Source organism: Temnothorax curvispinosus, unplaced genomic scaffold, assembly GCF_003070985.1.
Source record: "Temnothorax curvispinosus isolate PA1 unplaced genomic scaffold, ASM307098v1 QBEX01003408.1, whole genome shotgun sequence".
In the NCBI taxonomy this organism is placed as follows: Eukaryota; Metazoa; Arthropoda; class Insecta; order Hymenoptera; family Formicidae; genus Temnothorax; species Temnothorax curvispinosus.
In genome coordinates, this window is record NW_020213188.1 from 115,906 (window position 1) to 129,701 (window position 13,796).

Sequence of the window (13,796 nt, forward strand, 5' to 3'; positions counted from 1 at the left end):
GGGTGTGCGAGGGTCAGCTCAACGTATTTAAACAAATTTCAACAATTTCTTTCTGTTTTATGATATATAATGATCGGAATGAAAATCGGAGAGAGGAGGAGAGGGATTAGAGGTATCTCATATATTCAATACGTTTGTATAAAATGGGATAAGTATGCTATATCACATCTTTCTTGTTTTTTGGTTTTTATATTCCATAAATTGCACATGTTGTTTTTTATTTTTCTGATAACCACAGGTTTGTGTTGAAGACCAATGATTTGTCCGATACAGATAAGATTTTATAGATATTATAATTAGCTTATAACATATCTTGTCGAGTAGAACGGTAAAACGGTGGTAAAGTCTTACGCAGCGTTCTTGCGCTCACTGACAGCCACCCACGCATCTTTATTGCCCTCTCCGTACTCACATCTCTCTTTCGTTGCTCCCCTCCATAAAGTTATAAGCACTCTAGATTCTCAAGCTTGAATGCGCACGCTCATTCTTTTTTCTTTTCATTCTCCACACTTTTTTTATTTCTTTGCGCCTCGAATATATTGCAAATGTCTTCTTCTTCTTCTTATTATTATTATTATTATTATTATTATTATTTATGACATGATATACATATTGTATGTGTGTGTTTCAGGATTGACACAATTTTGCCATTTTCTCTCTTTCTCTTTCTTTAGTTTTCACCTCAGTCTATTCGATCTATACGTTTATTCTCTTTCTTGACGGAATTTGGCGGTAGAAAATGTTGTATGTGCATAGCTTCAGCCAAGTTTAGCCACGCAAGCAGCCCCTGATCGCGACTCTGAGAACGCACCGCCTGCGCACTGCGCTTGTGAACTCAAACTGCCTAGTCGTTACACACTACATTCTAAAAACATGTGCACGCATATCAATGAAGCTAATAACAACGTGGGGGATTGTCTCATAACGACTCGAATTCTGTCCTTGAGACATATTTTTAATACCATTGAGGGAGAACTTTGCGGGGGACTTTGTTGGACTTGAAAAACATCTTCATACTCTTAAGGTTTCATAGATATCTCATACACTCGCTGACTACAAATAATTGCAGTCTTCTATTTCTAAGCAATATATGAGAATGATTTTATCTATATAACTATTAACGTTTCAACACCGATTGTGATACTTATATACCGTCCGTATTATTTCTCCAATAGTAATTTATACGTATTAACGATACATAACTTTAAGTGTAATGTTTATTTTACATCGCAATTAATCTATATCAGTTTTCTGAAAGTGCTTTACGTATTTATTGTCGGAATCAATAAGAAACGAACGTTAATGATTACGGTGCACGCAAGGAAGTAAATACCATTCCGCACTTTCGAAGCCAAGAACATTGGTATAATCATGAAGAAGGTAGGTCACGCATGAATCATCGAGTTTCGTCCAAGATGCCGCATAGCGACGCATCTATTTTAAGATTTTGTGAAATAATCTCGGTCGAGATGACGAGAGAATCTTTGCATTTGATGATGTTATGATTCAAATGCTGAAGACGAAAGTAACATACATACTACTAAGAGTATCGCGAACTTATATATTTTATCTATTATTGTGTTCTATTTTAGGTGACGACAACAACGGTCATTATTAAAGAGCGGCGCGCGGCGATGCAATTGAAAATTGCATAGACTCACCGCAAAATTCCTTTAAGTTGAAATAATTTATAAGTCGATACTTTATTTCGCAAAATCGATATTATTTTTTATCCGTAAATATTGCATATACGTATGCGTTATATTCATAATTTTACACATAAATTAATATTGTTATTTTATTAGATAGGCGAATTCTCATTAAATACTCACCGTTCTTCCAGCTATGCACTCCATCGCAACTATGCAATGAGGGTTTGGTATCCAAACATGAACTATCGATGTTAGTTCCATTTTTCGTATAGATAGTATTTAATTCACGCTCGATATAATTTGTTATCTGCATTGCATCAAATTCTCTCCCTGCGTTTTCGCAATTGTTTCCTTCTATGAAACTGTCATATAATTTAATGATAGTTTGGTAATAAAACTTAATGAATTGCATTAAATGATCGATTCAACTACCTGTAATCTGCAGTTAATCCGAGATCGTAAAAAGATTCATACGGTTGCTCGCGATTTGTCAAAGTCAGTTTAACATATTTGTCTTGCGATGAGAATAGGTCTTTTAAAGCTACGTATTTTGGTAAATCCTGTGGAAAACGTTCGAGTGTGCATTCCTTTTGATCGTGGTGAGTGCTGCGTATGGATGATGGTGCGCCTGTAATTAAATAGCAATACCGTTTGGAAAGTGTAATATAATCATTTGAATTCTTATTATACATTTAACTGACAAGTCGTGGAGAAAACGAATTAACACTCTCTCCACAAATAAGGTCGCTTGTTTTTCTTCCGTATATTTTTGGATTGCCGACTCACATTTTCCTCCACATTCCACAAGATTACTTTACCATCTATTTTCATACGAGATGATCTCTGTTTTTCATGTAAGAAATGAATCTCGAACTTTATAATATCTATTACAAGAGATAGAAAATTTTATCATTTATGTGTGAGATGATATAATATTCTAATCGCTAGTAGTTTATCTAGTATCAATAAGAAATTATTTTTCTTTTTAATCATAAGTGCTCGAAGTTATTTGAAAATATTATGTATAATAAAATTAATAAAGTTAGCATATATGTACATATAATATGTAGTTTAAATATATAGGTATAGGGCAATTTTACGAACATTTTTTAAAGAATATTTAAATATAATAAAAAATAATATAGCGACATACTGTTAGAGAATTACATATTTAACTATTAACATGCAAAAGAGCATTTCTTTCAAAACACAAGAAAAGTCCTTTTTCACAATTTCTGTAATTAATCATTAATACTGCAATTAATTTAAAATTAAATGTTTAGAAAAAATTTTATCAGACTTTTGCTATTTGTGAAAGATTATTTGCAAAAAAATATAATGTTTATATATAACATTTTGACACTGTTTACTTAAAAAATAATCAGAGGCTTACCTTAGATTTCTGTTCATCATCAATGCACATCACAATTGTAAACGCCAACAAAAAGACAATTACAAAGGCAGAATAAAAAAGGGAGGAATATAGGCAAAAATGTGAAATAATTTATTAAACCATTTACCCAAGTATATATAGATAGAGAAAGCGTATATTTATTTACATACATAATATATAAGTATTATTGTGAATTTACGTTGAATAGCGAGATTAATAAATAAGAGTTAACCCCTTGCGATGAGAAAATGTATTGTATTAAAATATCTTATTTTTAAATTGTCTTCTGTTATTTATTACATATTGAGAAGTAATCATTTACATAACTTACAAAACGTTGAGCTTTCGTGATATTATTCAAGAAATGCTGTTTTTTTTTGTGACTGTATTGTTTGAACATGCTAAATGCGTAAATTATCTCTGCCAACTATTGACGCAAGGAGCTAATAGCATAGCGATTTATAGCATAGGCCGTACATGCCCCGTAACAGATCCCATATTCCGTCTAGCTATAAAATATCAACTTCTCTGTTTAAGCAAAAACAATTGACATAGAAACTTGTAAGAACTACAAAATAAGAAGCCTCATCTAGAATGATTGAGTATTCTTATTGCATTTATTTACCATTTAACAATAAGTAACTTTCTCTTATCATAATGTTTTTAGGTAATATGACTAGTTCCAACAATATCACGCACATGATGCATAAATAGAGTAATTTAATATAAGTAAAATAATCTTAATATTAATCTTTGGATTGAAACAGGAAATTGCTTTTATTTTCTATTTTATAAAATGCTTTATTTTTAATCATTACCTTCGACAAAGTTAGTTTTACGAAAAAAATCTTGTAATTCTAATATTGTTGTAACAATGTTGGCAAGAAATAATTAGTATACTTAAAGATAAGTCGAAAATATAATATTTTAATATTTAGAAAGTCAATACTTGAAACAGATAAGACGTTAGACAGAGAAGAAATAAAGTATGCAAGAAAAACTTTTCTTAACTTGTCCAATGGCACAATTAATAAGAAGGTCTTTGCGTTTTTTATTGCGTTTCTTTCGTTATCCGCTCGTTATAATATTGACTAGCTCGATTTAGTGTTGACTAGCTTTTGTCAAAACGTTAATTTGAACATTTGAATAAAATGCAATAGAAATAATTATGCTCATTGAGACGATGTCGATCCATTTTTGTTCTATCCTTTAGCATGATTAGTAGTATCACTTATTTTTATTTCTTTATATATTACGACAAAAATTGTTGTTTATCCCCGACAAGAAGCAAGAGCCATACCAGAAGAGCCATTTTGACATCGAATTATTCGCTTATTTTTAGTTTGTTAAAAATTTGTAAAAATTTTTTCTCGCGTAGAAAATACAGTGTGTCGAGCATTATATGTAATTATTTCCTTCATCATATTAGTTTGTGGCCTGGGTAAATAATAATCGAATAATACGATACGATGCAAATCTCCGGCATCAGCAGACCGCCAAGTTAAGAATGAAATGTTCCACCACCTTTACATTTATTTGTCTCTCTTCTTACCAGATTCTTACGAAATAGGAGCATATATAGATCGTCTATTACCTGGAACCTCCAAGTTGGCAGAAGTTACGGTGGAACCTAAACTATTCGTTGCCGTACATGCATAAGTCCCAGCATCCTCTGCACAAAAAAAATCTACATAATTATCTAACAGAATTATTATCTTCTTCTGCATTTGAATATAATTAACTGTGTAATGCAAAAATAAATTAATACAGTAAATATTAAAAGATTACGGAGAAAAGATAAGCATCAAATACAACTTGTATATCGTACCGGGCAAAGCTCTCATTATGGTAAGACGACAAACACCGTTTCTATATTGGACTTCGTGGCTCTTAGAATTTTCGACGATTCTACGGTCTTTTGACCAAAGAATATTGGGCTGTGGTTCAGCTTGAACGATACACTCGAATCTGGCTGGCTGTCCGCTTACTACCGCGATATCTTTTAGTGGCTGTAATAATGATAAAAAAAAATTATTTTCTTAGCGTTATTTTTAATTAGAATTATTTTAAAGTTAATAAAAAGCATTTGACATTATTAATGTTATTAATTTAACAGTATTACCGTAATGAATGAAGGAGACTTCTTCGGTAATATTTCGAGATAAGGCTGAATTATTTCTTTACTTGATGATACTCCGTTGCTAATCGGCCACGGTGAACCTGCGATTTTCGATGAAACTTAATGGAAGAATACTATTAATGGTATGTGACAATAAAACAATTTAAACGTGACAAAGTGATTCGTGCGCAATCTGATATATAATAGCATAATAGCGAGTAGTTACAGCCTATTGTTAGAGACTAAATAAATGTATAATATGTATTAGAATGCGTGAAAGTAAGGAGCCACCTAGTTTCAAAGCAATATTAAGCAGCATCAAGAAAAGTTTATTACACTTAATCATTATTTCCTAAATTACACTTTATGATATTGTAAATTTGTTAGAAAAATCTCGAGAAAAATCCGAGTGCACGAGGAAAGCAAGGGTGCAGTTTTAATGCCAATTACAATAGAAGCTATTACAGCTATTTAAAAATAACGAGAGAATATTTAATAAATAGAAAGAAACAGTTTTTTGCATTACAATAATATTATTACAATAATATACAAAAACGATCAAAGCAAAGCAAAATAAAAAGTGCTGCAAAAGAAAAAGAATTGATAAAGGCAACACGCGTTCTCGATGACAGGTATGCAGGTACCTGCAGAATCCACGTTGCTAGGTGGTCCAGTAGCGCTACTCTGTCTTGGAGAGAGGCTTGGCAGGCTTGGACTAAGAGAAAGCGGACTGGGCGTTGTGCGATCCCATCTTGACGGTGATACAGAGCTAGGTATGACGAGACTTGGAGGCATCATCGAGTTTTCTATATCTCCCTTATTCGATTGCTTTTTATTGCGATTCTTTGTGTCTTCAGCTTCAGAAAATTCGCTTTCCGATGTCGGCTCCCATTTGACAGTTTTTGAGTTTCCGAATTTATTTCCTATCTTGTTTTGGCGGTTCAGAAATGTTGCTTTTTTCATAAAACCATTCGCTTTCTTTTCAGTGAACTCGTGGATTATAGGCACTTCTATATCGCTGGAACGTCTCTGTCCTTGAATGCTCTTCTTGCTACGTTCAATCGTCTTTTTACCCTCGCCAGGTAAAACGATACCGAATTCGTAACCAAAATCGTACTTGAAGTATATGAGTCCAGTATCCGGATCAATTTGTTTTGTTCCTGTTCGCGCCAATGAGCATTACATGCTTTACATCAATGTAATTTATTTATAAACTTATTCATGCACACGATATATTCTACGCTCATTGTCAGATTAAAAGATCTTAAACTTATGTGTCGAATCAGATGTGCGTGTTTGTGTGTGTGGAGGAGCGTGTATTGTATTTTTATATCAATTGTATATACATATATGTTTAATATATACAAATCAAATCACGAAATTACAACGAGCTAAATCTATCTTTTGGAGTTTAGACTAATTATAAGAAAGGTAATATTGGTATTACCGTGTTCGGAGACTCGCGACTCTTCTCTATAAGTTCTTGGCTCGTCACTATCGGTTATCTTGGAGTCGTTAGGATGCTTCAAAATCGGCTTACCCTGTTTCAAATCCGATTGGATACCGCTCACAAACTTTTCGGTTTTTGATTTGAAGCTGCTTGTCATATCACGCATATGACGTGACGCGATGTCTGTGAAGATTTCAGAACTTTGTGTTACAGAACAAGGATTTATCTACTTTTTAAATGAAAAAAAAGAAAAGAGACTAATAGAATAAAAAATAATTTATGAAACAAAAAGAAAAGGAAATTAATAATCAGCCAAATAGAGAACAAGTGGTCGGCAAAGATATAAAGCGATAATTTTGAGTGCATTTGTCTACGATTGTCATAAATAAAAATTATATCTACACTTGTATTAAGAACACATTGTGAAAATATTATGTAGCATTGATATTGCTCTTACGGCCCGCTGCTCTTTTTACATCGCTTCTCGAGATGAATCCGTATTCAGGTGGTGCACCAGGCTGCAAAACATTGCCAATCTTTCCGGAAGTTGTATGCTGCTGATATTTTTGGAAATTGATCTTTTTATCTGTATCTTCTTTGCAAATATGCATCAATGACGTTGTCGGAGGACCGGTATCGAACTCCATCGGCGATGCGATGTGTGTCTGTCTAACTGGTGCACTCAAAGATCTTGGACTTCTTCCCGTGGGTGGTTGAACTCTTCGGTAATATGGTTCCTCTGTGTCACTATCAGCTGGAGCCCATTTTGGTCGAATTCTGCTTGAATCTACATCGCTCTCGTAATCAGATTCCCGGAATTGTCCTTGCACAAATTTTTTCGGTTTAGGTACATAATAATTAACCGTTTGCTGTTTCTGGACAGGTGTGGCATTGGTGTCACCGAACTTAATGATGCGACTTGTTTGCTCAACAGTAACAATCCTTCTAGCATTCTCCGTTGACTCGTCCATTCTCACGGTTTTCTTCGTCTCTGTGCCCATCGCATTTGTAAACGGCATGCTTGTATGTGCTTCGTAAAATTGTTGCTGCGGTTGAGGTGGCGCATAAGCGATTTCCGGCGGAGAGCCAGGTAAGAGAACCGTTTTTGGTTTTGTCGGTATCACTACTGTATGCTTGCGAGGCGAACTCGACTCCATTGGTTTCCCTATATGAAAAGTTTGCCTGTGTGATCTCCATTCAAATCTCTTCTGGCAGTTCGAGAAAAGAGCATAACAAAAAGAATCAAGGAAAAATACTGGCAGAGAGTGGTAGCGGTCGGGTTTTACATGTCAAACGGATCTTATTAAAGTTAAAATAATCAAAACTTGACGAGTTTCGATCGTAATATTAAGTCTTAATTCAGTTTTCAATGTCACTTTCATAAATTCTCGGACTTTTCTCGATCTTATGATGATAAAACCGGTTATAATGTGATAGCGAAAGACATGCTCTATGAAAAGTAGATTTATTATGAAGAAATGAACGGCGGCGATTGTAAAAAAGACGAAACTTAATAATTACTTTAAAATGAAATAAATGGCATGCAAAGCTAGACAAGAGAACTTGTGCTTGGATAAAGTTTGCAAGAAAGACTGTACATTGTTACCGTTTTATTTCTACATTATTTGCTATATTTATAACAGAATGATTTTTATTGTAATATGTTATATTCTAACATAAATAACTCGCTATATATACATACATATATATGTACAATAGATATATGTATGTGTATGTATGTATATATATACATATATATATGTCACAATATTATGTTAATTAAGAAAGTAACGCAGTATTAAGTATTCCAATTTAAATATATTAATTTTATTAAGTAATACCTGAATCAGCAACACTAAATTTCGTGGAGCTACCCGTTCGGCATGACGATGTTCTGCCATCATAATCACTCTCGTAGTCGCTCTCGCGGAAGTCACCCTTCACTAATTTCGAAGGACCCGGAGAGGTTGACGGAATTTTTTCCGCTGGTTCCAACTTTCTGTGCAATTGGTTTATGGAGTATCCCGTCTCCTGCAAACAACATTTTGTAAAGACTTTTAATTTAATGTATAAAACGCTACAAAAAGGAAAAAAAGCACAAATCGCATACACATATATATTTATTAATACAATCTGATAGCTAAGTTAAAGTACATATTAAAATCTACAAAATATTTCACGATACTTATTAATAAACTTCTTAGGCAAGCATGAAAAAAAAAATAACATTTGAAATGGCACACGGACACGCATCAAATCTCGAACCTTCATGGAATCGAATTTGCTCAGGCTACTGCTAGTTGTTGACGCATAGTTCTTCTCGAACGAGCTACGTTGTTGTTGAACAGCTTTGGGAGTCGTCTGTATACTACAAATAGGTGGTGAAACAAAGGAAGTTTCTTCTTTTCGTAAATGGCCACTTTCGCCGTAACTATGACTTTCAAAGGATTTTGTTCGACTCTCAGTGCACATAGTACGACTTTCTGTGTGAACCATTGTCGAGGGGCCGTCGCGTTTTCCAAGAAATTTTTGCGTCGTCATGGATGAAGTCTTCTGCTGGAATGGCTCATCAGTGTCCGCCATATAACCGCTTTCTTGCTGAAAAACTTTTGTTTTGAACTTCGGAGATTCCGGTTTTTTGATAGAAGGAGATTTTGGCGCGGAACTCTTCGTGCTCGTCTGTACGTAAATCGGTGGAGAACCGGGTTTTAAAGGAATCGGACTTTGCTGTTGTTGTTTGAATTCTCTTTCGTGTCGTTTAAATGTCATTTTTCTCGCTGTTTTCTCGGAAGTTTCCGTGGTAATAAGTGATTTGGATGGTCCTGTAAATTGTGCAGGAGTCTCAAACTTGGAAGGTGGAAGTGGCTCGGGTTCGGTGGACCTTGGCCTCGGCTGTTTCGGAACAGGTGCTTCGACCTTTCGATAATGCGGTTCTTCGTTATCGCTCTCATAAGGTCTCCATTTTGGTTTCGGGCGGCTGTCGAAATCGGACTCGTAATCACTTTCATGGCTAAAGGCACCTTTAATGAACTTTGACGGAATTGGTGTCGAGAATTTGATAGGTTTTTTCGCTGGAATAGGCGGCGGTGTAACGCGTACATCTTTCGGTGGAAGCATGGGTGGTTCTTCTACTTTCTTTTCTACTTTCGTGATATGTTGCAATACAGTTTTTTCTTTTGCAACGGGTGGTGGAATATATCCAATCTCCGGAGGAGATCCTGGCTCGAAAACGATCGAGTCCACTGCTGGCTCCATAAGACGATGTGATGTTGCGAGCGATTTCGAGGCTGGCACGAGGCTGACCTTCTTTACCAAACTAGGTGCTTTCAACTCTTTGTCTTCTGTCCAACGTTTTGAGCTGAAATCTTCAAATTTCTGTATTGTTTCAGCTTTTTCCATGTTACATTCAGTAGTGTATTTTTCGAACAAAGCCTTCTCTTGCACAGTATTTACAGTATGATCGACTTTAATCGTCTCGGCGTTATAGATTATCGGGCCTAGTTTAGACGTAGACGGAGGTGCTTCCACTATCTTTTCAGTGAACTTTTCTTTGCTGCACCACGAGTGTTTTTCTACATTGGCGGACGATTCCGTACTAATCTTCTTTATTCCGCCTTGCGGTGTTTCCTCAATCTTCTGCTCAAATTCTCTCGAAGAGCTTTTGTATTCATCAACAGGAATACTCCATTCGTACTTTTGAGTAGGTCTGGTTTGCGGTGGCCACGATTTTCTATTTGAATCTGCGTATTTTTTCGCCCAGGATTTTTCCATCGCCAGTGCGTCTGCAGATGGTTTTGGCGACGTAGATCTCAAAATCTCTTGATGACTCGAAGCAGCCGAATGACATCTATATTCTGATAGGTCCGTAGACACGTGCGATTTGGTTTCGACATCCGATGATGATGACCACGGTCTGATAGGAGAAGTACTTCTCAAAATAGACGTTGAAGTGCATTTCGATGGTTCTATCTTTTCTTCTTTAAAATATTTGCTTTCCTTCTTCTCGTATGCATCTTTCTTTACGCGTGTCTCTTCAAATGTCTCTACGCTTGTTTTTTTCTTCTCAAGTTCAAATGGCGGTGGTATCGTAAATGCCAGAATAGGTTCCGCGACTTTGACAGGTTCTGGTACTTTTGATGTAGGAATAGACGTAGGAAAGATCTTTACACCTCCGATTGGAGCATCTATCGGAGAGAGTGTCTTATCAAAAGATTCCTGAAGCTGTTTTGCTTTGACGAATACATCGGGTCGTTTTTTTTTCATCTCTTCCGGTTTTGGCATATAGCATATCTCGGGAGGTGGTTCCGGCACTAGATCGAAACTTTTCATCATCGTTTCAGAACTCTTGGTCTGAATTTCCGAAATGGACGAATCAGAAACTATCATTTTCTCTACAGTTTCTTGTACCTCCATTGAGGGCAGCTTAGGAGTCTCGTATGGAAATTCAAATAGTTTATTTTCCACTCCGCGAGACGACGATCCTTGTTCTAACTTGGTAAAAATATCCTTGGCAGCTTTCTTTGCTATTTGGAACTCTGACGGTTTTGCTTCCGGTTTCTTCGCTTCTTGACAAACAGTTGCTCGTTCATAATTTTTGGTTAACTTTCCAACTTTCGCTTCTTGAATTTGTCCGTCTTCTGTCAGCTTAATCATTTCCTTTGGCCCTTTTGGCATTATCTCACTTTCCTTCGTAATGGACTCGAAGAAGCTCAATGCATCTTTTTTTGCGATCGTAGAAGTCTCTACGTTTTCATTATCGATCGTTAATCTTTCTTCCGTTTTCATTAACGGCTTCGTAACATCTGTTTTGTCACGGTCGATTTCCTTTGTCGCGATCGTTTGCTCGGTTCGAGGTTTGGAATCCACGATGGATGGAGTTTTATGTTCCAGTTTCATATGGAACTTCTGTTCTGACTTCGTTTCGGTTTTATGGGATTCAATTATAGATGAAATCGTTTCCGATTTACTAGTCTTTATTTCTGGTTCGTCGATCTTTTGCACAATGTCGTTTGCAGTCGATGCCAATGTTGTAATAGGTTTGGGCAATCCGACTAACTGCCACTGTCGGACCGCTGTCGTTGGTGTTTGTTCGCTCGTTGAAATGCCTGATGACATCTCTTCTCTTTTTCCCTCAGACTAAATGCAAGTTATATGGTTTTACAAGTGTTTAGAAACAGTAAATAGCATATTGACTCAGAGAACATTACACATTATTCCCTTGCTTCATATTACTATTATTATGAAAATATTATAAAGCTTATTTATATAAAAAATATGAGAGTTACCTGGACGGCACTTTTATCCTGAATGTTTTCGTAAATGACAGTCTTATGCACCTCGACCATAGTATCAGGCTTCGGTTCGAAAACCGCGATATCAGCGATACTCTGCGCTTCGCCACCGGCGTTTGTCGCTCGTACCATGTATTTGCCAGCATCTTCTTCTTTGACTATAATTATACACATAATAGATTAATAAAACGAATTCTTTAAATGTTACTAATAATTATAAGATGAGAGAGTAGTAGTTAAAATTTATTCACATGTAGCCACATGTGATGACTGATAAGAATATGGGAACAGAAATATACCTTTGTCCATAAGTAGCGCGTAGCAATTTCCTTGTTGAATAATTTTCAAGTTTGGTGATTGTTCATTGATCGGCACATCGTTTTTATACCAACTGACTGTGGGTTCAGGAATACCAGTAATTTCTACCTCCATAATAACACGATCTCCTTTCTTTGCTACTTGGGCCTTGAGACGCTTGCCGAAAACCGGAGGAAATATTGTTTCTAAAATTATACATAAGCAGCAAATTATTCTTACACATTGTATAAATTTTATGTACAATCCTCTCATTAATATATATGTATACCGCGCCGCACTTACTTTTAACGACCAAGTCAGCCGTGCTACTAGCACTTCCAACGTCATTGCTCACTTTGCAGGTATAACGTCCAGCATCTTTCACATTGACATTCTTCAATTCCAATTTTACGTGACTGTGAGCATAACTAGTTTTTATATTATCTTTCAATGTCAGTTCTTGACCGTTCTTTGACCATAGAATCGTCGGTGGTGGAAAACCTGAAATAAATTAAAAACAGTCGAAATAATGAAAAAGGTAACCGTACGTATATATTGACAAACAATCGCAATCTCCAAATATATATATAAATTATATGATTATTTAAATACTCGTATAATGTGAAACGCATACACTTACCATCAATGATACCTTCGAGAACTACATCAGTTCCTTGATCGACAATCATTCCTGTAATCGGTGAAATGAATCTTGGTGCTACCAGTTTTCGAGATGGTTTTTGAACTTGATTTGCCTTAACATCGTGTTTTACACCTTCCGTTTCTGCAGACACGAGAACGGTTTTCTCTTGTCTCATCTCTCCAGGCTGCTCTTGTATAATTTTTTCATACTCCTCGATCTTTTGAGACTAGAAGATCAATATTATTATTATTATTTTTTTAAATTAATTAATATATCTATGTGTGCATTCACGATTTTGACGTAAAAATAAGACAAACGTAAGCTATTACTTTTACAAAAATGCCATCTCAAACAGATGTATTAAGTATATATTTACTTGTACGATAGGTGGTGCTCCGTTTTCTGAAGTAGACTGTTCGGAACTTTGCACAGTTGTTTTTGTGCAAACGCTAGTAGGTTCGTGTCCAGATTGCGATGAAGTGGAAGTCACAGTGGATGATAAGAATTCTTTTTTTGTAGACATTGTTGAAGAATGTGTGACAGTTGATGACATTTTGGTTAACACTTGACTCTCACCACCACCTTCGTGACATGTTTTCTCGCTTAGAAAGCGTTTATCGCTACTGCTTGCAGGATGCATAATGCCTGTAGGAACTAACTCGAGCACTTTTTTTACTTCACTTGCAGCCGGCCTCACTGATCCACTATCTGGAAATTATTCCAATTATGTCAATAAAGCGATTACATTCTTCTGATGTATGGATAAATATTAATAATCAAATACACTTTGAGAGAGATATAGCGATTGAGAATTATAAAAAATAAAAGAACAATACTATATAACAATTCTATTTACGTTATTTCAAGTTTATCTTTTTATAAATCAGTATTATTATCAATATTATATTATAATTATAATATATACTTATTTTAGTGTTTCTTTTTTATATT

General features: G+C 35.4%; 2 protein-coding genes across 7 annotated transcripts in view; both read right to left on the reverse strand.

Annotated features, from left to right (window-relative positions):
* Positions 1 to 46: 46 nt before the first annotated feature.
* Positions 47 to 2,593, reverse strand: LOC112452469. Its single transcript, XM_025012696.1, has 3 exons — positions 2,085 to 2,593; positions 1,833 to 2,014; positions 47 to 865 (listed from the first exon to the last, which is right to left on the reverse strand). Exons 1-3 carry the CDS (start codon positions 2,342 to 2,344, stop codon positions 852 to 854), a joined length of 456 nt encoding a protein of 151 aa, XP_024868464.1. The 5' UTR covers positions 2,345 to 2,593; the 3' UTR covers positions 47 to 851.
* Positions 2,594 to 3,415: 822 nt separating this feature from the next.
* The window catches only part of LOC112452449 (muscle M-line assembly protein unc-89-like), a 28,301-nt gene continuing 17,920 nt past the window's right edge, over positions 3,416 to 13,796 (reverse strand). For 4 of the 6 annotated variants that reach the window (XM_025012656.1, XM_025012655.1, XM_025012657.1 and 1 more), the window contains 13 exons: positions 13,222 to 13,553; positions 12,843 to 13,071; positions 12,506 to 12,703; positions 12,205 to 12,408; positions 11,900 to 12,063; positions 8,880 to 11,750; positions 8,456 to 8,645; positions 7,072 to 7,779; positions 6,612 to 6,797; positions 5,809 to 6,324; positions 5,168 to 5,265; positions 4,874 to 5,054; positions 3,416 to 4,717 (listed from right to left, as the gene is read on the reverse strand). In XM_025012656.1, the coding sequence (XP_024868424.1) occupies positions 4,605 to 4,717; positions 4,874 to 5,054; positions 5,168 to 5,265; positions 5,809 to 6,324; positions 6,612 to 6,797; positions 7,072 to 7,779; positions 8,456 to 8,645; positions 8,880 to 11,750; positions 11,900 to 12,063; positions 12,205 to 12,408; positions 12,506 to 12,703; positions 12,843 to 13,071; positions 13,222 to 13,553 (5,990 nt within the window). In that variant the 3' untranslated portion in view covers positions 3,416 to 4,604. The remainder of the gene's footprint in view (positions 4,718 to 4,873; positions 5,055 to 5,167; positions 5,266 to 5,808; positions 6,325 to 6,611; positions 6,798 to 7,071; positions 7,780 to 8,455; positions 8,646 to 8,879; positions 11,751 to 11,899; positions 12,064 to 12,204; positions 12,409 to 12,505; positions 12,704 to 12,842; positions 13,072 to 13,221; positions 13,554 to 13,796) is intronic. The other 2 variants (XM_025012660.1, XM_025012659.1) reach the window with 2 other exon arrangements.